Source organism: Gossypium arboreum, chromosome 5 (genome assembly GCF_025698485.1).
Source record: "Gossypium arboreum isolate Shixiya-1 chromosome 5, ASM2569848v2, whole genome shotgun sequence".
Classification (NCBI taxonomy): domain Eukaryota; kingdom Viridiplantae; phylum Streptophyta; class Magnoliopsida; order Malvales; family Malvaceae; genus Gossypium; species Gossypium arboreum.
The window spans coordinates 2,671,252-2,695,575 of NC_069074.1; the positions used below are offsets into that span (position 1 = coordinate 2,671,252).

The 24,324-nt window shown below is 29.3% G+C and overlaps 2 protein-coding genes across 2 annotated transcripts; both read right to left on the bottom strand.

Annotated features, from left to right (window-relative positions):
- Positions 1 to 175: 175 nt before the first annotated feature.
- LOC108457092 (clathrin interactor EPSIN 1) lies at positions 176 to 5,107 on the bottom strand. Its single transcript, XM_017755928.2, has 12 exons — positions 4,744 to 5,107; positions 4,587 to 4,638; positions 3,811 to 3,890; positions 3,610 to 3,688; positions 3,417 to 3,500; positions 3,185 to 3,330; positions 2,850 to 3,107; positions 2,359 to 2,489; positions 1,949 to 2,145; positions 1,609 to 1,713; positions 873 to 1,260; positions 176 to 773 (listed from the first exon to the last, which is right to left on the bottom strand). Exons 1-12 carry the CDS (start codon positions 4,782 to 4,784, stop codon positions 550 to 552), a joined length of 1,785 nt encoding a protein of 594 aa, XP_017611417.1. The 5' UTR covers positions 4,785 to 5,107; the 3' UTR covers positions 176 to 549.
- Positions 5,108 to 18,069: 12,962 nt separating this feature from the next.
- LOC108457170 (zinc finger CCCH domain-containing protein 23-like) lies at positions 18,070 to 19,717 on the bottom strand. Its single transcript, XM_017756068.2, has one exon. The coding sequence runs from the start codon at positions 19,666 to 19,668 to the stop codon at positions 18,580 to 18,582; it is 1,089 nt and encodes a 362-aa protein (XP_017611557.1). The 5' UTR covers positions 19,669 to 19,717; the 3' UTR covers positions 18,070 to 18,579.
- Between the last annotated feature and the right edge of the window lie 4,607 nt (positions 19,718 to 24,324).

The following is a 24,324-nucleotide window of genomic DNA, read 5'->3' on the forward strand; positions in this document are numbered from 1 at the left end:
AATAAATCCAAAAGCTCAAAATTAAAAACCAAAACTAACTAAATTATCATCAGCGATTCAAAATATCCAACCGACCAGAACAGAACACCCTTACTAAGGTTGATATTAATAATTTATGCCTATTACTTCTACGAAGAAAGCATGACATTTAAGATTAGGGAGCTTTACTTGTAACTTTATTAGACAGTGAAAACGGTCTGGATGAAGACTGATATTTATTCACCACGAATACACTGGATGATAAACAGAATATAGGGAAACAGGCTTCAATAACTGGGAAGGCCCCCTGATACACGGACTATACAACTTCATTCAGACAAAGCTAAAAATAATTTTAACACAGTGTGTAAACAACAACAATATGGTGGTAACTAAGTCCGAATCAAATCTCAATACCAATTTCACATGCAAATGTTCCTAATGGAAAGATAAAGGACTTCCTGGGGAGTGTACAATGATACGAAAGTAGCACACCAAAATGCACAACAGTCGGTAACTTCGTTTTTAGCACCAAAATAGGAAATGAATGCAAAGGGGGAATGAACAAAATTACTTTTTAAAGCTACCGAATTGATACTGTTGGTGGTTGCCAAGGCTTGAGAATAGACCATCTTCATCAGTTGATGGTGTAGATGCGAACCCAGTTTTACCAAGACCAGAGCCAGTTCCCATTGCTCTCCCCATATAAAATGAAGTTGGAGGTCCTTTCTCTCTTTCATCTACATCACTTAATCCGCAGACTATTCCGACATCTGCCAGTGAAACCTTCTTGGCTGCAAGGTTTCAAATGGCAAAGCAACAGTAAAAGAAAATTCAAAATAGACAAGCGCTTTTTAAGCGAAAAAAATAGAGACTAGTATGGGACAACTTACGAGCAGATATGTTAAGATCAATTATTCCACGGCTCAGTGAATCAGCCCAAATTCCAGACTTCACCTGAAAAGCATCCTTCTTTTGAGGAGCTTTAGAGTCTTGTGATGACTTTGTACTTATTTTATTAAGGTTTCCATCATTCATGGGGTTTTGTTTTGGTTCTTCCAAAGCTGAATCAGAATGAGTTGTGAATGAACCAAAAATGTCAGATCCATCAAAATTGTTCAGCGGAACAGCAGCAAATGGATCAACAATGTTAGCATTTACTGGCTCAACGTTTGCTGCCATGGCTGGTTGCACAACTGGATCAGTGGTGGAAAAGAGGTCAACAGTTGGAGATGCTGCAGGAGTAATGGCAGCCTGAGAAGCGAATAAATCAACCTGTCCCTGCACAAATGAGAAAAAGAGAAGTGGATTTCAGCTCTTCATGATTAAAAGATTTGCCCCAACTCCTTAATTAGTTAGTCAAAAACCTCTGATATCCACCTAATTAGTACACAAACATATATACACAGACACGTATACATACTCTGCATGCTCAAATAAAAGCTTTTCTAAGATTACACAATCTTAAGCAAACTGGTTTTTTTATCAGTGGAGATATTTTTTGCAATGAAGAGATGAAAGGACGTTGGTAGGTGGGAGCGTGGGGGGAAGAGGTGCATGTTAAGTTAATTGAAGGTAAGTTCTATCTGGTGTCTTCTTTATTTGGTTTTTTTAAAGACAGACTGATACCTTTATGTGTGGTTGCACAACTGGATCACTGGCAGCAAATAGGTCAACAGTTGGAGAGGCTGCAGGAGTAATGGCAGGCTGGGAAGCAAATAGATCAACTTGTTGCTGCACAAATGAGAAGAAGAAGAAACAGATGTCAGCTCCTCATAATTTAAAGGATATGCCTCGACTTCAATAACTAGTCCCAATACCTCTATGATATCCACTGAAAATTAGATAAATACTAATATATGTGTGTTAATATTCTAAATGCTCAAATAAAAAGCTACAATTCTATTGGCAAAGCTACACTAATTCATTTTCATATATCCAAAAATCAATATAGAAGAAAAGGTTTGACCTGTGCCTGAGGACTTGATTCATGAGCCACCTTGGTCGGTGCTGACACAAAAGTTGCATCAGCAAATAGATCAACATCTGTTGAATCAGTACTCACAGCAGACTTTTCCATAGGGACTGATGCTGGTCCGTCAAAGAGGTCGTCAATCAAATTTGGTACGAACGGGTCCACTTGATTAGAACTTCCAGCTGCTGGTTCTGTCAATAGTAATCAACAATGCATTTATAAGACAGCGTCCTTTAAAAAAAACCTATTACTGAACAGGAAGAAGCATGCTTTCAACAAACCCTAGGCGTGTCAACAAAATGAACTAGCAAAAAAAGGATTTATAACATTTTAAAATTAAGTTTAAATGATAAAAGGAAAACCTCCGAAGCATTCTCAGCTTAAAAAATGAATATTTTTCTTACTGGAACTGGATGTTCCCCGGGGATCGAAGTCATCAAAGTCATCATCAAAATTATTTGAAGGGGTGCTGGTGCTTTGGCTATATTTATTGGAATCATTCAACTCTGAAGAGAATTTTTTCTTTGAATCCTTGCTGCAAACAAACATCACAATATAAGATTTTCTAGGTGGAGCAAAGAATGGTAAAAAATTGCAAAAATTGAATAGGTAAAATCAGTAAGGGTGCCGTGAAATTCCATAACCAAAAAAATATGAATCACAGAAAAGGAACCATCATCTCAAATAAATGAATTAACAAATAACAATAGCAACATGATTCCTAGAACCAAATATATATAGCAGTGCAGTGGGTTCAGCTATGGAGTACATAACCAATAGGCCAAAGAACTTTTCCTCCAACTAAAGATAACAGTGTAAAGCCCAGTTAAACTCAGAAGAAAAAAATTACTACTAAATAATTTGTAACTAATTATGAACAGTGTAAGACATAAACCTGCCATGATGTCTAGACTCCTTAGAGGAATTCCCTTGGATCTCACATGCAGTCCCTCGATGCGATTTGACGTAGGTATCTGTATCAAACTTTTCTTCCCCATATGGATCGCTTTCTTTATAACTGTCTTTATAGCTGTCACTTTCTCTTCTGCTACTTAGGCCTCCATACTTATCCCCACCACCATTGAAGCCACCACTACTGTACGAGGATGCACTGGACTTATAAGTTATGCCAGTAGATGACAGCCCAACGTACCTAAAAATAGTAACAGACACAGTTCAGTCAATGAAAATGACACAAGTATACAAGTACGCTTCCAAAAAGAAATTTACTTGTCACGGTTTGCAGCTGCTTTGTTCCTAGCTTCTTGTATCTTTTCTTTATTACTTAAAAGGCCCACTATAGTTTCTGCTTTCTTTCGGACATTGATTCCCATATCTTTCCCACTCGGCTCAACATATTCAAAACTTGTGAGGGACTGCAAATGCAAAACAAATAGGGGATTAGAGAAAGCTCCACAAAATGTGAGAAGGCAACTCAGAAATAAAGGGGTTGAGGCCTTACAGAGATCTGGAAAGTGTGTTCTATTATGTCATCAACCGCACGTTCAGATCCGTGAGAAATCAGATATTCAATAACAGTCAATGCCTGTTCGAGGAATGGTTTTATATGTACAAAGGTATGAGAAGGTACATAAGCCAACAAGGTTTGGAAGTACATTTCAAACTTATTAGATGATTAGTCAGAATACACATACCTTGTAAACATAACGCCAGTCTTTTCCAGTCTCACCCAATCTTGTCCAGAGCACATTCATAACCATCTGGAATTCAGAGCTACAAGATATAGTAGAACATCCAGTTAGCATAAAGCGATAGATATCTTGCAAACACCAATACCAGAGAAGATGTGCAAACAGAATGTTAAAAGAAAACCAAGTGCAAAAGTTGATAATTACAATTTCTTTGTGGCCTGTGCTATTTCTGCCAATGCAGTCCCATGAGGACCCCATGGTTCATTATCTGTAGCATCCAGTACCTGCATTCATTTTCACAAAATATGTAAACAGATCGAGTACTTCAAATGCAAACTAAAGTATTACCAGAAAACTAAACTTTTTATCATACATACTGCAACACAGTTTTAATGTTTCCTGCCAAGTTCTCACTCAATTATATAGATTTAAAAGTAAGATAAAACCACAAGTAATTCTAGATCTGGTGCAATATCATACACCTTGACCATTTCTATGATCAAAAGCAAAGTGTGGGAGATCAAAAACATTGGATACAGAATACAACGGGCAATTCATTTTGTGCCACTAATAACACCCAAACTTAATGAAAGAATTCCTGCGTAAACAACTTATAAACCAAAAGGTCAAGTGGAATACTAACACAAGTTCGGTATCATATCGTTCAGCTTAATCAAAAGCAAAATCCTAGCAAGTAACAAGTGACTTTCAACCTCAGCTTCCAATAATATCATAAACCTAAGTTTCAAAGACAAATCCGATTCTTTCAGTAAATATATTCTGATTTCCTACCAACGTTTCTATTTCAAACTCAACCAGTCTTTACATTATAATCCAATTTATAATCCTAATCTTCCCTTCTTCTTTTTTTTTTTTTAAAAGGAACAAATTAAATGGATCTAATAACAACTGATTAAATCTTAAGCATATTTGTCCAGGCAACAAGCATACGAGAATCATTAAAATGCAATTGATCTCACCTTCTGCTCGATCTCCGGAACCTTCAATACCTTTAGATTAACCTCCCTCTTTCTGAAATAACAAAAGAGAAAAAATGAAATCAACTAATCCTCCATGAAGAACAGTAATAAATCAAATTTTGATTCGAGATTCCGAGCAACGAAGGTTAGAGCGTACATTTCGCGAACCGTCTGATCAAAGGCCTTCATGAAATCCATCACGGATCTAACCAAAGATAAAGTCTATCAATGAAAATGTAAGATGGAATCAGCAAGACGCAGATCTGATAGAATTTAAGAGGCGGAATGTTAGATCTTAAACTTTTTGGTAGAGCCGACGGATTTTACTCAGCTCGTGCTTTCTGAGATTATATGAAGATAGTTCAGGAGTAAACAATATCTCTTTCTTTTCTTTTCTTTTCTTTTCTTTTCTTTTTATTTCCTTTTTTTCGCTCTTCGATTGTTATAACCTTTTCAACCACTAAGACCTCCAATTCTGTTTAAACTTGCGAAGTGACAAAATTCTTTAATATTATAAAGTCTTAACATTCAATCCGATAGTTTTCCTCAACTCCTTGATTTTTATTTTTTATTTTACATTTTATTTTGATTTTAATCAATAACATAACTTTTAATATTTAATATTTTACAATCTCATTGCATAAAATTATAAATTTTATTTAAAATAAATGAATATAAAACCATAATTTTCTCAAACGTTAATTTGGGTTAATTACTCACTTTTATTTGTACTAATGTGAGACTAAACTTTTAATTTTCCTTAACATAATTCACAATTTGCTTACTTTGAACATCAATTATTACTCAACTATTTTGAGCATATGATATAACTTTTTAAAGATTTAACGGAGTAGAATATAAAATCACAAATTTATGATTCAAATATTCACTTTTACTAATCGAAAATATGCCTCAAAGCTTTCAATACACCCCTTATGATGTGCCCGTCATTGGATCCACCTATTTGTAATCATCCCGTACAATCTTAATGACAAGGATGTCAAAGCAAGACAACCTATAACATTGGCAATACCGCATGGTACACACCATGGTGATAACTAACCTATAACAATATTGATGCTTAGCTAACCCTTTAGTCATGCTATACATCATACAAACCACCACATGACACTATAAGATGAAGGACACTCCATTATATAGGCCTATGTGCACAAAGGGATGTGGATCCTCCTCTTTTCCTTTCATCACTATCATCATCTCATTATCCTACTTTCTCTCCACTGCTATCCACCTTACTTGGATGAATCGATACTCTTTCATTTATCGTTATATCTTTTTTATGGTAATGAATATAAACAAAAGTTGTCAATTTTAAAGACTAAATTTTACTTTTCAACTTTAACTTTTTAATATACTCAATATATTTTAAAGAAGTAATTAATTCAAAATAAACATAATTACAATATTCAATAATGAACGTTAGAAGTTCACCTCTAATTAACAAAATCCGAAAGTTCACCCTTAAAGAACACGAACATGATCCCTTTAAACCAAAGACAAAGGGGTTCAGACCATCCGTAATTAATACAGATCAAACAGAAAAGAGGCTTGAGTCTTGACCTAACATCATGTTAGCATCGGAACCACATATCAGCTTAGCCAAAATAAGGACACACGTTATATTTTTAAGCGATAAAATATCATTCTAATAATAGCGATAGCAACTACAATGAGAACTTTCAAAATGAGAATCATGCTTGTCAAAATGATCTTAGCCATTAGATCAAAATAAATTGTTCTAAACTTTAGATTTTGTATTTATCTTACCGTACTAAAATAAAGCCAACAACATCCAATTTTCCCTTCTTCTTTTTTTCACCGTGCAGTTTCAAATCTAGATTTTTTATTTTTTTATTTTTAGAAAAACATTGAAATGAAAAGCAAAAGATTACTATTGTTAAAATTAATTAATTCGGGTTTTAGATAATTGTTTTTCTTGATTAAAAAGTGTGGTTAAGCATTTCATTTAAAAAATATTGATATTTTTTCCGATCATAATTTTAAATTTCATCAAGAACAATAACATATTTAAATTAAAATGTGAAATTTAAAACTTAAAAGTTTTCAACGTCTCCTTTTACCATCATAATTTTAAATATCATACGAAATATTTTAGTACTAGATCATTGATTAATTTGGATACTACAATAATCAACTTGATAATATACAAAATGACCAATTGAGTCTTAGCTGGACATTGTTATCAATACAAAAAAACGTGAATTTAAATATACTAAAATGTATTATCTTTTATTTACGGATTAGAGAAAAGCTACGAATAATTCTGAATATTATATAAAAAAAATAAACATAATCAAAACTCATAATAAAATTATTTTAAAAAGTTTTAGAAAACGGAACGTTCACCTCCAACCATGCTACAAACTAATCTGCCCTTGTGTATAAATAAAATAAAAACCTGCATTTCATATTGAAGCAAAGAGCCCAAAAGATACTCCCTTCGTTAATGGGTTTGCCTTATTGGACCACGTATACCACATATCATTTGTACATATATCAAATAAGAATACTTTTGTTTTTCCTCTTTATTTTAGCTCTCTTCAATTTATAATTGACAAAAGCTCATGAACCCAATGGGCCAACCTCATGATTGGGGAAATACATATGGATCAATGCCTTCAAATCCACTTTTTGTAAGCAACATTGGGAAACTTTTAGGTTAAATTCTAGTTTTGGTTGATTTATTATGCTTATATTTAAAATTTAATCTTTTATATATTTTTCGAACATTCCTTATAACTTAATTTGATATTATTTATTTCATTTATTTGTACAATATCATTAATTAATTCAAACAATTAGCACAATTAACTATTTTGATTATAATGTTGGCAATATTTTTCTCTCACAACACCTTTTCTAACAAAAAGAATTTATGTCAATACGAGGAGTTGGAAGGAATGAATTTTAATCAACATCAACATATTAACCAGAATAATTAGCAGTGTTAATTATTTGTACTAACAAATGATATTATAAAGTAAAAAGATTAAATTATGTCAAATTAAAATACAAAAATTAAATCTCAATTTTAAACATGGTAAAAAACACCAAACTCTTGACTAAAATTTTATGCTCTTTTGGTGGGAAAATTTGTATGTATAAATTTCTAAATAGCGAAAAAAGAGAGTGAACTAACAAATTAATGTAAATTTATTTTTCTAGAGAGGTAAATTATTAATACATATAATCTTGTTTATATTATGGTTTAAATTTTTAAAAATCATTTTAAATGATTTATACCACTTAACTTACTACATTAAATTCAATTAAAATATTATTTAATAGACTAATAACATAAAAATAAGATAGATATACGTAAAATTGATAATCCATACAAATCTGTAACATTTTTCAGACATAATTATAATATAAAAACACAAAAATGTTTACGTAAAACTTAGAATTTATGATGTGACGGAGGCTGGGAACCATGAGACAGATGGTACCAAGGAGAGTTGTTTGTAGTCCATGAAAAAGAAGAGCTTGGTCCCCCATGAGGGCTGCTTGTCCCTCTGATTGAAACTTTGGTTTTGCTACACCACCTCAACAGCACAAACAGAACTGTGTGGACCTTTTTAGATAAGGTTCGGTATTCGCTCTTCAATACCTCTTTAATGGATAGACAACGACCTCAATTCTCAATATATAATTTAATCTTAAATTCATTCAAACTGTTGAACTGCTTCGATTGTGTTGAGTGAAATGATACATTAACAAATTCAATATCATATTTTTAGAGTATTCGTGTCAATTATAGTTTCCAAAGTTTCGAATTTTGTTTTTGAAGAAATCACAATGTTAATATAACCTTACAAATCAACAAAACCTTACAAATCAACAAGAAAAAGAAAAGACTTAAGTATTTTGTTTATAGCTTCTTCATTGGGTACAAATTCTTATATATTCCAAAATTGATCATCAATGTAATTTTTTAAATATTAAATTAAAAAATTAAAAAATTTGTGAAATAGATTATGAGTAACATAAACACAAAAGAGGCTGATTTAGGAAGCTTTCCGTATAAAATTTTGTTAGCAGTATACTTATAGAAACGTGAGAATGTGAGACATCTCTATAAAAAATTTAATTAAAATTTACTTAACTGAAGTCTAAAATAACTCCAATTATTGTACTATATATAAGAAGAAGCCAAAGCTATCGACGTCAACAGTGTGACTAGCAACAATATTAACCGAACACAAATCCAATGTCGTTGCATGGAATGTGCAGATATGAAATTTATAATGTTACATAGATTGAGTGGAACCAAAGATTGGCATAATTGACAATCTATAAGTAATAACAACAAAGTCCTTTTGTTCCTTGAAAGGGACTCGAGGTCCCCTACTAAGGTTCATTGTCTTTTTGTTCAAGTAAACCTATTTCAAACACAAGGGGCTGGAGTTATTGGATAAATTTAGGTTTCGGGATATAATAATAGAGGCTTTGCGAACCGTGAGCTTTGCAAAAACACGAAAGATTAGATGTGTGATTAAGCTTACATCTCATTATGATGATAGTAAAATATTTAGCATTCAATAAAATTCGGTGAATTTACAAATTTTAAAGTGTAATAGATAATAGGTTTTATTTACCATCTAGCTCCTAAACTATAATTTTTTTTTTGCTTTGATATTTATTTCTTTTAACTATTATTAAACTTTAACTTCGTTCACTTAATTAACCTTTAAAATTAACTCAGTTTTCTTAAAATATATATATGCCTAAATTTGTTTGGTTAAATGCTTAAATTAGGATTTAATATATTATAGGAGTTATTTCAATAAAGATTAAACTTTTAAAATGATCATATAATATCTTAATGTTTATAAAAATGCTTAAATAAAAGCTTTTATACATTTAAATCTAATTTGTGGCAAAAATTAAATGTTATTGTGTTTAGAATAAAACACATAACAACTTAATCAAATATGGTTCAATAAGAAAGTAATAAAATATACTTCATATATGACAATTGAAAATATTTATTTGCACACTTTAAAAATAATAATTATTTATTTAATTATTTAAAAGATTTAAGTTTCATTTGAGTAGTTTTATAATATTAAACTTATTATATAATTATTTCGAAATGTTAAATCATTATGTGAGTAACACTTACAAAATTAAAACCAATTTCAACATTTAGCTAATTTATGTAATATTGAATACCGATAATTTAGTCCACCTTTTAGTCGCACTTTGAAGATATCGCTGGTTATGAATTCTGATTATCTACGAACAAAAACAACACTATACAATAGTTTCGGAGGGCACGCCAGAACAAAATCTACCCCTGCACATGCACTGCTACCAATTTCCTTCTTTCTTTTCGCATAATGCTAGCACTTTAATGCCTCGTTTCCTTCCACGTTCTGAACAAAAAAAAAAAGGAACCGAACTAATAATCTAGGAACTCTCATCCACTGTGCGAGCCTTTTTAGTTAGTGATGTTATAACTTAATATTTAAGTAAATTGCATAGTTTCACTTAAATTTTATAAATATTTATTTTGGATAATAGAAAATAAGAATTTTTTAGACTATTTTAAAAATTATTTTCATTTCAAATACTACTTTTTAAAATATTTTCATTTTAACTATTTATTATTAATATATTGTACACTCATTTTAATTATTAAACTTTAATAAATTTTCATTTTCATCATATAATTAGAGGTTACTACGATGGAACCCGAAGCTTAAAAACCAGTCCGCGGAAATGTTATAATGGGACCCCCAGCAAGATAGTGCTTGCTGTCTCTCCGATTGAACTTCTAGATCATAATTACTTTAAATTTATAATTAATCATAATTACAAGTGGCTCCCTGTTTTCCTTTTTTTTTTTACAAAAACATAATTACAAGTGGCTCATAAGAGATAAACTAAAAAAATTAATGAGCAGATAAGGACTGGTTTCTATTTATCAATCCAAAAGAGTCCACGTCACAATTCAATTACTAGGTAAATTACGTATATTTTTTTCCCGAAATCGGAAGTCCAATGTTAATAGCGATGGTTAATCTTTTAGCTGTAGGTGTTTTTCAAATAAATAAATGATTAATTATGAAATATATTTCATTTTAATGGTAAGTCTTAAACCCGATTTCATGATTTATAAAATTTTTATATGTATATATGTTATTATAATCAATATTTATATGTATTTGTTGCCTAAATCACTTGTCAATCACATTTATATAAGGATGCATTATCAATTACGGTGGAAAAGCATTTTAGATTAATAATGTTTTTCACAGTAAAAGTAATAAAAAATTTAGTTTTATAATCAAAGTGCCTTTAAAATGTGTTTCTATTCGAGCACAAAAGTTAATTTAGACGTATTTTTTACACGTAGCATATTTATCTTATCAACACGTGGTAACACAATTTCTATATGTAATTTTTAAATTAATACAAATTATAATCTAAAATTATAATCTAAATTAAATTAAATATATTTAGAAAATCAAGCAAACTTCTATAAAAGTTTTTAAGAGAATTTTAATATTTTCGTATTATATTAAAATGTGAGAATTGAATGTAAATGGATATAATAATAAGTTCATCTAAATTATTTTTAAGGCTTAATGATAAATTTAGCCACTAATGTTTGCATGTTTTGTTAAAGTGGCTCTAATTGTATTGTTGAGTTTTTTTTTTTTACCATCAATCTTTATTCTTTTTCCAAGCTGCTTTTTCTAACAGATTCAATGAATAAAATCAATGTTTCAATTTTTCTTTTCTTTCAAAAGGTTTAAATCTTTCGAATGTTTGTTTACTTAGTTAACTTTTTTAGATAACTAGGTTTATTTTCTTTAAATTAAGAGTTATTTTTAATTCAACATATTATTTATTTATTTTATTATTTTTCACACATAATTATCTTATTCAGGTTATCTAAGAAATAAATTACACATCATTAAAAATATTGCACATATGAAATTTCACATCATCCCCGTTAATTTTTTTAATAGTACATTCATTAAATCTGTTAGAAAAAGCAGATTGAAGGAAAAAAAGCCAAAGGTTGATAGTAAAAAAAAGAACTCAAAAATACAATTAGAGTCATTTTGACAAAACATGTGAACATTAGTAGTCAAATTTGTCATTAAGCCTTGTTTTTAAATCATAACCTATGAAATAATGAGATTGAAGTTACACAATGACAAAACCCATAATCCTTTTAAACAAATATATATTTTTTAATTTTAAAATTTTAATACTTAAATCTTTTAATTTAATTTAAATATTGTTATTTAAACTATTAATTCAAAATAATCTAAATATAATAATAAATTTGAGGAAATTTATAATAATAACTAAAAGAGAATTATAAATTTAAACTTTATTAGATAAATAAAATCATCATGTAATGACACAAATTCACGAGCACCGGAAAAATGAGTTATAGGGTCTCCGTCTTAGTGAAATAAGTTCGAAAATAATTATTAAAAATATTTATGAGCCTAGTGGTGTGTCTAATTAGGATCTAATTAAGTGAATTTAGCTTAATTTAGAGTAAGTAATAAAAGGATTAAGTTGAATAAAGGGTAAAAGTTTAATTATAAAGCAATAGGAAATAAAAGGATTAAAATGGCAATTAAGCCATTGACTACAAATGAGGTGGCATATTGGTGAAATAAAATCAAAGATTTTTTTAGGTTTTATTTATTATAATGATTATTATTATGGTTTTATATTAAATTGTTATGATTATTTAATTGATAATATATTATAAATAAATTAAATAGAAGACAATTGTATGGTAATAAAATATACATGTGTAAGAATTGTAAGGGTACATTTGTAATTTAAATATTTAATTTCTTATAATTTAAGTATAAAGATATTTGTTAATTAAATAATTAAATTATAAGATTTTTGGTATGAAAAACAAATTAAATAATGACATTTGTAATAATATGAATATATACATTTGTATTATAATTATGTATTTACTTAAATTTTAAGTTAAAGATATTTATTAATTAAATATTAATATTATAAGATTTTTATTTGTTAAATAAATAAAAGAAAGACAAATAGATGGTAATAATAGTGTACAAATGTACAAAGATACATGTATACAAATGTGTTAATTATATTGTTATTAAATTAATAATAATATATATTAGTTAAATGATAAAATAAATAAGTAAAATAAATGAAATAATAAAAGAATAAAAAGAAAGACAAAAGAAACAAAGAAGAAACAGAACAGAAGCATTTCGAAACAGGGAAAGAAAAAGAAAGAAAGAAAAGGGAAAGCAAAAACTAGGGTTTTAAGGTTTGAAGCTTTAAAAGGTAAGTCAATTAAGTCTTTTTCTCTTAATTTTGATGTTTTAGGAGCTTTGAAACTAGATTTTGATGAAATTAAGTTGATAGTTCAAGAGTTCATATGTTTCCAAGTAGGGTTCATGTTGGAAAAATTATGGAATTAGGGATTTAATTGAATGAATTCTAAGTTAGAATTGATTAAGGGATTAAATTGTAAACTAGGCTATAAGTTTTATGTTGTAGGGACTAAATTGAAGAACTTTCGAAATTAGGGAAATATGCTGGAAATTTTATAGTTAAATATAAGTTTAGACAAAATTTGAATAGAAAAGAGAGTGAATTGGATTAAGAAAATAATTAAGTTTAGTTAGGATTAAATTGGGAATAAGGTAGGAGTTGTTTAGAAATTTAATTATTTATTATAATTAGTGCTGTAAATAATAATGTAAATTACTATTATTTTCGTAGCCAACAAAGAACCGGAAGCATCAAGATCGAAAGGAAAGGAGAAAGTCATCGAGGACTAAAACGGGAGAATTACGGTGTGTATTACTATAATTCAAATTTTAATTATTATTGATTGCTGAAATTTTAATTGTTATGTATGGTAAGTAAGGCTTGAGGTAAGTATGTGATTATTTAAGAAGTGTATTGATTGAAAAATAAATAAATGGTGACAATTGTATGGTGTTGATGGTATACACTTGTGTGAAAATTAATTTGTATATGAATTAAGATAATAGATATTTGAATTAAATAAGTATTGAAAATTTTTGTGTAAATGAAATTGAAATTAGAAAAAGTAAAATAATACCCTATTAACTTGTCGGACTAGATTCGATACAAATGGCATGCCATTGGATTTGTGATGTGATGAAGAGATTGTAGTTCGTAGAGAAGATATTTCTGTTATTATATACTTGGTTTATCCGAATAGGCATTTAATGCCTTATTGGTGTGTTTGGGAGGATATATTATACCGGTGTGTTATGGAGGATTTACAATATTCCGGGTGTGTTTGGGTTGGACATTCGGTGTGTTTGGATGGAATCCGCGTATCATCATAGTCCGAGCTTTGTTAATAGGGTAAATAATTGAAATGAAATTTTGAAAATGAGATTATTTGTTTTAGTACTATTGAAAAGTACGAGAAAGAACGTATGAACTAAATTATTAATTGAGTTAGTATGAGAAAAATAAATTATGAATTTAAGATTTATGAAGTAAAATAATTTTATATAAAAGTAGTTTAAATAATTATAAAATTTATGGTTGATGTTTGTAATTTATTAATGTTAAATAGTCTTGATTTATAGTAATATCACTGAGTATATCCATACTCAATGACGGTTGTTTCCGCACAGGTTAGTAAAAGTCAAGTGTCCCGCTCAAAGATCCGAACAATCCCGACTCAACACAAACTTGGTGATATATATTTTCTTTTGGGTAAAGGTGGCATGTACATAGGTGTTATTTAGTCACTTGAATATGTATATTACTTTGGGTAGTGAAGGATGAATTATAAAATTTAGATGGTTAAATGAAATGGTAGGGAAAGCACGTGATATTTTGATACATGAACATTAAGTTGTTAAATGAATGAAGTTTTTAATCAATTTTGAATGATGCTATGATAGTTATTAAATTAAAATTTTGTTAATAATATAAATATTAGTATATGAATGTGAAATATTGGTGTTGGTTGTTTTGGTTTGAATTTGCAGGAGGTTTAGGTAAAAATAAGCAGAAATGCTGCCGAAATTTTTATAAAAAAAAAAATTAAAATACTCGAACAAGTCCCGTTCTACTTTTAATACGTGTTTGAACTTCGAGAGTTCAAGATAGGGACTTAATTATTATATTATACTATGAAAGTTATATTAATTGTAAATTATTCGTAAGTTGTCTGATATGTCCGGTAATGCCTCATAACCTCGTTCCGACGACGGTTTGGGGTTAGGGGGTGTTACACATCATCTATATTTCTGATAATGTTTTTAAATTAGTTAACTAAATTTAAATTATTTTCTAGATTTAATTTAAATGAGTATTTAGATAATACTATGATAATTATCACATGTAAGATTTTGAATTTATATAATAATATAATAATTATACAGTTTATTTAATTAAAAGATCCTATTGATTGAGTGTTAACTCTGCTTTGCATCGACATTGTTGTCGATGAAGAAGATGTGGGTTTGAATGTGTTTGAAGTACAATGTCCTATTATTTAAAGGTTATGGAGGGCAATGAATAGTTTTAAATTTTATATAAAAACCTTAAATATTTATTTTTAAGAATTCAAATTAAATAAATAACATCATAATATAGTGATACATCATCACATTTATATTTTTTTGAATTTAGATAACTAAAATGATAATTATTAATTATTATGTTCTTATAAAATAACATATTTTATTAAAATTATTTTAATAATATAAATTTCTAAGGGCAACTGAAAAAAATTAAAAATAGATAATCACTTTTTATTCCCTATCTCCTACAATTGTTATATATATTTTAAAAACATGTACCTCTTACGGCATAAATCCAGATTAATTTTATAACATTTAATAATAAATCGTTTATAAAACACTACTATATATCGACGTTGAAATAACATTTTAAAATTTTATTTATCAAGTTAGACATTGACGATGTTAAAGGGACAATGATTTTGTTTATATTTTTTAAATACTCCATTAAAATTATTTGCATATATTTTATTTTTATTTTTCTAAACATCGTATTCTATTTTAAATTTGGTATATTTATAAGTTGTTTATATCTTTCAGATATTATTGGCACAAGATAAAAATTAATATTTTATATATCATTATATTAAATTATTTAAATATAATTTATTATTGTATTTAAAATTTTAAAAGATTTTATATATAATCAATTTTATAAATAATTTATCTTAACTACTTAAAAGTATTTAAATTTTATATTTCATGCATCATTATGAAAACTTATTTAAATATAATAAAATTTACTTAATTTTTACTTTTTACTATCATGTCTAAAAAATATTTTTAATTTTTAACTGTAATTTTTGTGAGAAAGAATACTAAAACTAATAAAAATACTTTTTCATCGTACTTTTAAAAGTACTTTCAACCACACACAACAATAAAAATCTAGCCCTAAGTCAACACAATATTGCTTCGTTATGTAGATAAAATCACAAGCTTAAATTAAAAAGTATATCAATGGATATAATGGTTTGACAAATTATATATATACATAAATTAAATTTAGATAGAAATCGTGTGGTTATTTGATTTAGTTTTATTTGGTCTTATTTTGTTTATTTTCAAGTTTAAAATTAATTATTTTGAATTATTATTTTTATACTTTTTATTTCTGTTTTACAATTAATGTTTAAAATTTGTGATTGCACATTTTAATAATTTTCAAGGCTCTTATTATATAAGTTATTGGTGTTCTTTAGATCATTATCTTTTAATAGAATTGAACCGAAATTATTTATATTTTTAAATAAAATTAATATTTAAAAAAATTAATGATATTATTAAAACGAATAATTATGAAATTCAAAACAATTAATTTTAATGAATCATACTGTGTGTAAGATTCAATTCAAATTGCTTCATTAAGACATTAACTCTTTAAAACTCACAAAACACTAAGAAAATCAACAAATCAGTTGTTTGGAAATTGCTGTAGTTGTCATTGATTTTTTTTTGGTCAACTATTGTTGTCATTGATTGCTCGTGATGAAAATTGCATGATGATGAACTTATACTCAAAAATTTCAGAATCTGCGACCTTGAAGATAAGTTTTACCCCAAGTCCCCACTTTGAAATGAAAATGAAAAGACTAATAAAATTTCTCTTTTAATAATATATAGAGTAATTATTGTGAACCAAATCGGAACTTGGTTACATGGTTTTTTATTAAGGGGATGAGGTCAGGGGGAGCACTAGTAGAGGAAACATTCCACCATTTCTTATTTCAGTTCCAGAGTCCTTGGATCAGAAGGGTAGGAAGACTCACATCACTACGTTCTAAATTTTATATTTGTGGCCAGAGAACTGAAAACTCTACTGTACACTAAAAAAAAAACATATCAAAATTTTTAATTTTTTATCTTTTATTTTCACTTTATTTTTTATTTTTGGGATTTATAATTATCGCACTTAACAAAATATTATCTGAAATTTAAATTTATATATATATTTTTGTCAGAAATTTTAATATTTGTATAGCATTAAAATTTTAACATATATTAGAACTTTTATGAACATAAAAAATTTTGGTCTGCATACAACAGAATTGTCCAAAACTGTTGATTTTTGGCCTCTCTCTCCTCCCCAAGGAAATAAAACTTTCCCAAAGAACCAAAAAACCGGCTATACTCAAGCATTAAAAGTTAAATGCGTTTTTTTTACATATAAAATATAAACAAAGTATCGAAATAGATGAATTTGAAACAATATTGGTGTCAATTTTGAAGTCCACGTTCGGATTTTAAGCTTTAATAGAACCAACAGCATGCTTTGTGACGAATAAAGCTGAAGTTGAAATTGAAAAAAAAAGAAAAAGAAAGAATAAACAGATCTTGGGATGAACATCCACGAGATGAAGAAAAAAAAAAAGCTTCTGATAGCTGGAAAAAGGAGGAAGAACCAGCAACATGCTTTGTAGGTCTAGAGGTGCCAGTCACGAAATGAACATCTTATCAACATTCAACAAAGAAAGCTTCTTCACAGCTTTTCGAAATCTAAATCCCATTTCGATACCACTAAACAGATCATTTCATTATCATGAACCACTGTAAATGCATCACTGATTGAGCTTTGTGATGAATTAGATGTTTATCTGATTGGAATTGTCGATTACTGATCACGGAACACGAAGGGACAATAATCATCGTAACTCCTGCTCCATGTATGTGATGATGCTGGGGGTGAAGGAGAAATCCTCTGAGAAAGATCGTCCATTGTCAAGGAGCTGGAGAGATCTGTTTTAAAGTCAATTAGGCCTCGTCGTCGGCTAATTGCACACAAAAAAATTCTACATAGCCTGCTGGCTCCTCCACAAAGCATGCCAACTTTCACCATCATCACACTTGCTATTCCATCTATTTCGATAATATTTTTTTTTCCTACTTCATATATAGGATTTTAGTTCTCGAGAGAGAAACAATTTTTATTGCCAGCTTTAAACCACTAAACAACTTTAGGGGGAAAGAAAGAAGATAATAAGGACAGAAATAAGAAATATATTACATTGATTATCCATGATAGGAGAAATTACAGAGAAAATCTGGATAGGAAATTACGTGATTCATAATGGAAAAAGAAAATGAAAAAGAAGCAAACCGCTACCCTTTCTTCGGCAGAGCCCTAATAAATCCTTCTTGTCTATACAAAAGTTGTAGTTCCTTTTTTTTCCTTTTTGCCATGAACAATATCGAAGAAAAGAGGCAGTAGCACCACAAAATAGAGACTTCTCTGATCTCTCTTTCCTTCTCGTCTATTTACAATGCCAAATATCCAAACCAGAATATCAGATACATCATCAATATTCACAAAAAGTCAAGAAGAATCAAAGGCCACCGATTTTTGTTTAAATTCCGCAAAATAAATCAAAATAAATGCTGATTACCCAACCCATTATGAAGAACTAGCTTCATTTCACCAACTCAGATACCCATCCAACATCAGGACCCGACCCGGTTGGTTCAAGTCGGCCGATAGAATTTTCCTTGCTCAGTTTTGCGTACATCCTTGCCCTCAGGTTTCTCCCAGACTCCACTCTCTCCATTGCAGGTTCCTCTTGGACAGCGTTGAATTCCCAGATGTCAAACTGACCGAGGCTAGACCGAGTCGGCGTACGAGTTGGAGTTGAAGGAGAGCTGCAAAAACCGGGTCGGAGTGTGGAACCACGTGGAGAACTGAAACCCGATCCCATTTGCAGGCCCCAGGAACAAGCACCATTCATTTTAGACTTACCCAGCTGCAAACTTCGCATAGAAGCAGCAAGTTCACTCACCGAGTTACATGAGCCACTGGGTGACATAGGAGGTGACTCAGAAGGTGGGGATATCGGAGGTGAAGCCAGAATAGAAGTTGGTGAAGAAACAAACTCTAGACGATGGCGCATGGGCGAAACAACATAATCCAAATCAGCTGAAGCGGACCCATTTCCTCTCGGACTCTGCTGCGGCAACACCCGAAGCTGCTCCGGTGTGTGAGCGAAAAAACAAACCCTTCTTTGACAACTGGTACCGTCTTTGCAAGGCTGAGTACGGTAACGAGCAGGGTGGAGCCAACACTCAAAAACGCCGTGAGCGAATTCACATGAATCGCCTTTCTTACAGCTTCCCTTGCGAAAATCGGGGCAAGCAGTTCCAGAGTAATGGAACTTTCTCGGGTCCCTTCTTCGGGCCTTCTCACCAGGGTGAGCGTACGGACACTCAGTCCAGTCATGTGACCTTCCACGAGCACACCTCCTCACCTTGAACTCGTACATCCGGAAATGGTCGCATGAGAATGCATCAACAGGTAAGTCCGAATCATCACTCAGCGAATCGGACTCGTAGTCGTTTGACGGTAGGTAACGGTGGAGAGACCCGAGGTAATCGACGGGGCAAGGACTACTGACTGCATTGTTGTAGTTAAAGTTAACGGAGGGAAAGCTAGCCGTCGGATCGTTGAATGGGTCCCCTACGGGGATTTTGATGGTGGGATTTGGTTGGATTGATTCTCCGATCATCATTTTTGGACATCGTTCTCTAATTCAACGAGGAGCGTGGTCTCTTGCTTATAAACTGATTTCCTAACCCATAGTTGTTTCCAGTTAATCGTGGTTGAGTTAAGAAATTTATCTGCTTCACTCCAAGATATGAAAATATTAATCGATACGAATACAGGAGAAAAAAAATTAATGTGGGTGAAAATATAATTAAAAAGGTGAAAAAAATAATTACAAATGCAAAGTGTTGTAGTTGTTTAAAGAGTTAAAATATTTGGGATCTCTTTGTATAGGCTGAATTAAATTAGTTTTTATTATTAAATTCTTATATTATTAGAAAGAATTAAATAAATTTAAATTGTAGAAAATTAATATTTATTGTTTAAAAATATTTTTTATTAATTACAAACATAAGTCAATTATTTAATTATAAAACTTTAAAAGTATTAATTTTATTAAATAATAAATGATAAATTTTAAAAATTAACTATATTTCAATTTAACTTTATTTGAATATATCTATTTAATAAAAAAATAATTTAATAAGGTTTAAATATAATATTTAGGTGTAAATACAAATTTTAGCCTCTAATTTTTCAATTGAAAAATGACATATTTATTTTTAAATGATATTATTATATATATTTACAAGTTTTAAATAATTTTGTTGATTTTTAAAAGTATGATTCGAATATATTAAGAGTAATATAAACCTCACTGTCCAGTGTCTCCTACTCCTTATAAAAGATTTGTGAGATCTATTCGTAAAGTTAGAAAAGATGGAAGGCGTTACGATGTGACAATTCAATGTCACGAACTTATCGTGCCCGTTGATTTTAATTCATGACTCATTTATTTCACGAAAATTGACTTTTTCAAAAAATTTACTTCTCAATAATAGTAATGGATTATTGTATTCAGAGAAATGAATTTGTTTCCTTCTACTCCAACTTTCTTAAAAAGATCAGTACTATAATTTGTTTATTGTTTTGTTCCCATTTTCGTAAATAATGATCGATTATATTTAAAGAAGGGATATTTTATTTTATTTAAATTTTCCTGAAATATCTTTCTCTTCGATTTAAATTTTAATATTGGACGAAATATAAAACCATGGTTGGATTGGATTCCTTTTCCTTTTTAGTAAACGTACATAAACTTGAGAAATACTGTTGGCTGAGGGAGCAAGATTTGTGCTTATCTCTTTGCAATTGGTTTTGTTAAAATACATCACCGTTGGGTGATTCTATCGTTTGTCTTTGAGTGAATTGAAAACTAATTGCTTGGGTCCCTCTTTATATTTTCAGGAGTTGTCTCTTTCTCTGAATAAACGGTATAGAACAAGCTTAAATAGAGAATTAAGCTATAAATTATATGTAAATCTTTTAAAAAAAAAAAATATTTAATGGTTCTGTTTTACAAAATAGCGTAACTCCGTTGAAAAAAAAGGTTGAGATATTATTAATTCGATATTTTAGCAAGAGAGAGGCGGTTTTCTTGGTCAAGAGGCTTTGTTAACAGATGGATGGAGGGCAGAGAATGGCAGCCATGCGTAAATGGACTGATTATTCGGCTTCGTGCATTTCACCCACTTGTCTCCAAGTCTCTGCAAATGGAACAACTACTTGGCAATTAAGAAGCCGCCAAGCTAAGCGGCAGTGTCACGTACAACCCCTCAGCGCAGTTTAGCACAAACTCTAATCTACGCATTAGGTGGCAGATATTCCTGTTCTGAAATCAATGAAGTGTTTAAATGTATCAATTATGATATAGAGCAGCCAATTATGAAATTTTCTTTTGTAGAACAAAGAGTCGTGACAGTTAATCTTTGTTTTGACTTAAAAAATAATAGATTGAATTTATCTAGCAATTTTACGCTAATCCTTTTCGGGGAGAAATAAATTTTAGCTCAGTCAGGTTAGAGGTAGAATACAAATCTCCTCCATCTGTGGAAATAAACGGCAGAGATGGAAGCACGTCAGAATGGGTGATTGGTTTCCCCCCGCAATGGGACAAAATACGGAGAGCACATGATTCGTACAAATAAAAATCCCTTCAGCAGAAGTCCCGTACTACGATGATAACACGAGAATGGCCTTTGCTTTGCTTTTTACTCTTCTTTTTTGTTTCTTGCCATCACAAGGCTTTCAAGATTATCCACAACCACAAGGCTCTTTTCCTTTGAATCTTGCTCGTGATGCTCGGACTGTTCTTTGTCGTTTTCTTTAAATCCCAAGTGCAACATATGCTTTTCCATATTTTAATTTTGCTTTTTTTCCCTATATATTTATTAAAAATTTGAAGATAAAATAGATTATCAAGACTTTTTGTTGATACAAGATTATCGAAAACCTGAATTTTGATATTTAACGTCCACGTACTACAATTTTATTATCATTTAAATTATGAATACATTGGCGTTTTATTATGTTACAATTTTTTGTCGGATTATAGTTAAAATAGTAAACAATTAATATATTTTGTTGTAAAGGAGAACCCTTTGCTTTACAAAACAAAAGAGTGAGGAACTTTTTTTTTTCTTGTGGAAGCATCTTTGTTTGACTCATGATTGGTTTTTGGGTTAGGATGAAAATTGATTCAAGTTGCTTCAATCTTTAAAAGGGTGTTTTTCTTTGAAAAGTATGCGACCAAAATATATATAAAAAAATTGGCACTTGTATTTATTTTAACATTCACTTGGTTCATTTTAGGGCCTTTTATTCTAATTTACTATATCATAATTCTGTGTATTAAGTAGATAGTCATTTCATCAGGAGTCGTGGGTTAGGTTGCAACTCTCACAAAAACAGTGGCCTAAAAATAATATTTTCTGATGGACAAAAAGAATATTAAAATATAAGTTAGTGGCGTATTAATTTATGTTAGATTATCGTGAATTCATGGAATTGTTTTATTGAAAAATCTCTTGGGGCCGTGTTTTCCGCAATTCTGTCTCGCATATGACCTTCTAGCTGTTTTAAAAATTAATTAAAAAATAAATTATTCAAAGATCTTTTAGATTTCATAAAAAAATCAAGTTAAACTCTTTTAATTTTATTTAAAATGGTTTAATACATAATTTGGTATTCTGATTTGATGTTTCTAATGTGGTAATTTTTTAAAAAATATTTTTGATATTTAAAAGTAATGGTGTTAATTTTTAGTGTTTATTTTAAGTTTTTATAATTAATTTGATGAAAATTCGTAATTACTAATAATATTATAGTTAATTTTCATTAATTTTAAAATTGAATTAAATCAAACCCATCAAATTATATTTGATAAATTAAACACAAAATTAAAAAATCATAATTAATATCAAATTTATTTTATTAACAAAAGCATAAAAATCGACAATAATATTAATGATTAATTTTATCAAATCAACCATAAATTTTGAATTAAAACTAAAAATTAACACGGTTGTATTTAGATACTAAAATATAACTTTTTCAAATATAAATATTTAATTAATAAAAATATAAATATTGTATTAAAAATACGTATGAAATTTAACTATTAAATGATATATTAAGCTTTAAAAATAATAAAAATCATTATTAATGTATGAAATATGATCCTATGTTATAATAAAATAAAATGCGTCCTAAATAAACTAAATAAGTTGGTTTCCTTCTTCCCTTTTCCCACGGTTTTTCAACTTCACCATTATTAGGTTTATTTAGGCCAACCAGTGATAAGCAAACCATGGGATATTAGTTGAACCTTTAAGCCTATGTTGGGCCTTGACGCCGACATTTCTCGTTTTTAGCTTTCAAACATTACAGTAAGTATTGATCCATAGGCCTTTCTAAATTTAGACCTTATGGACAGTCCATTACCATTGGCCTGCAACTGATCTATGATTTGATTGAATTCACATTGGATATTTTTGTCTCATATATGTATATGCGTATGATAATATACTCTTACCCAATTTTAATTACCATAAGAAAAATAGTTGCATCAAATGAAAGCGTAAATGTCAATGGAGTTAAAGTTTTAATGACTTAGTGGGTTAAGATTAAGGGTGATTAAATTTTGATTAAAATCGAATTAATTGATTGAATCGATTTAATTTGAATAATTGATTGATTAACTGATTTAATTTGGTTGGTGGTCGATTAATAATTTTTGAAAGTTCGATTATTGATTAATTTGATTCAAATCGAGTAATTAATCGAATTAATCAAACTTAATAATTAATAATAAATTATATATATTTTAATTCAGTTAAATGAATATTATTATTTTTATATATTTTATATTTATTTTAATAAAAAATATAAATTTCGATTAATTTAATTAACTGACTGAATTAATCAATTTCAGTTATAAAAAAACATATGAGATATTGTACAAATGAAAGGATAAAAAAATAGCAATCATATGAAAAGCAAATTTAAACATAATTTATATTATGTTTTATTCATGCTTGAATTATCTTTCAATTACCTTTGTACCAGGCAATCTACTTTTTGATGTCACCAGAAAACCCTCAAATATAATAAAAAATAATATTTTTATTAAATAATTTCACTTTCATTTTGAAAACAAATACGTTTTTTCATATTGGGAGGACATCAAATCAAAATGTTTTTTTCTCTAAAGTCTTAAGTTAACAAAATGTCAAATAATATCTTCTTTTTCATTCACTGGAACTGCCAAAAGTTTTCTTCT

Bases quoted from the DNA above. Each gene is read 5' to 3' on its own strand.
- LOC108457170 (XM_017756068.2), bottom strand. From the start codon at position 19,668: ATGATGATCGGAGAATCAATCCAACCAAATCCCACCATCAAAATCCCC.
- LOC108457092 (XM_017755928.2), bottom strand. From the start codon at position 4,784: ATGGATTTCATGAAGGCCTTTGATCAGACGGTTCGCGAAAT. The intron at 1,714-1,948 runs GTCAAACCTTTT...TCATTTGTGCAG, and splicing joins AATCAAGTCCTCAGGCACAG to CAACAAGTTGATCTATTTGC. The intron at 774-872 runs GTAAGTTGTCCC...GAAACCTTGCAG, and splicing joins TGATCTTAACATATCTGCTC to CCAAGAAGGTTTCACTGGCA.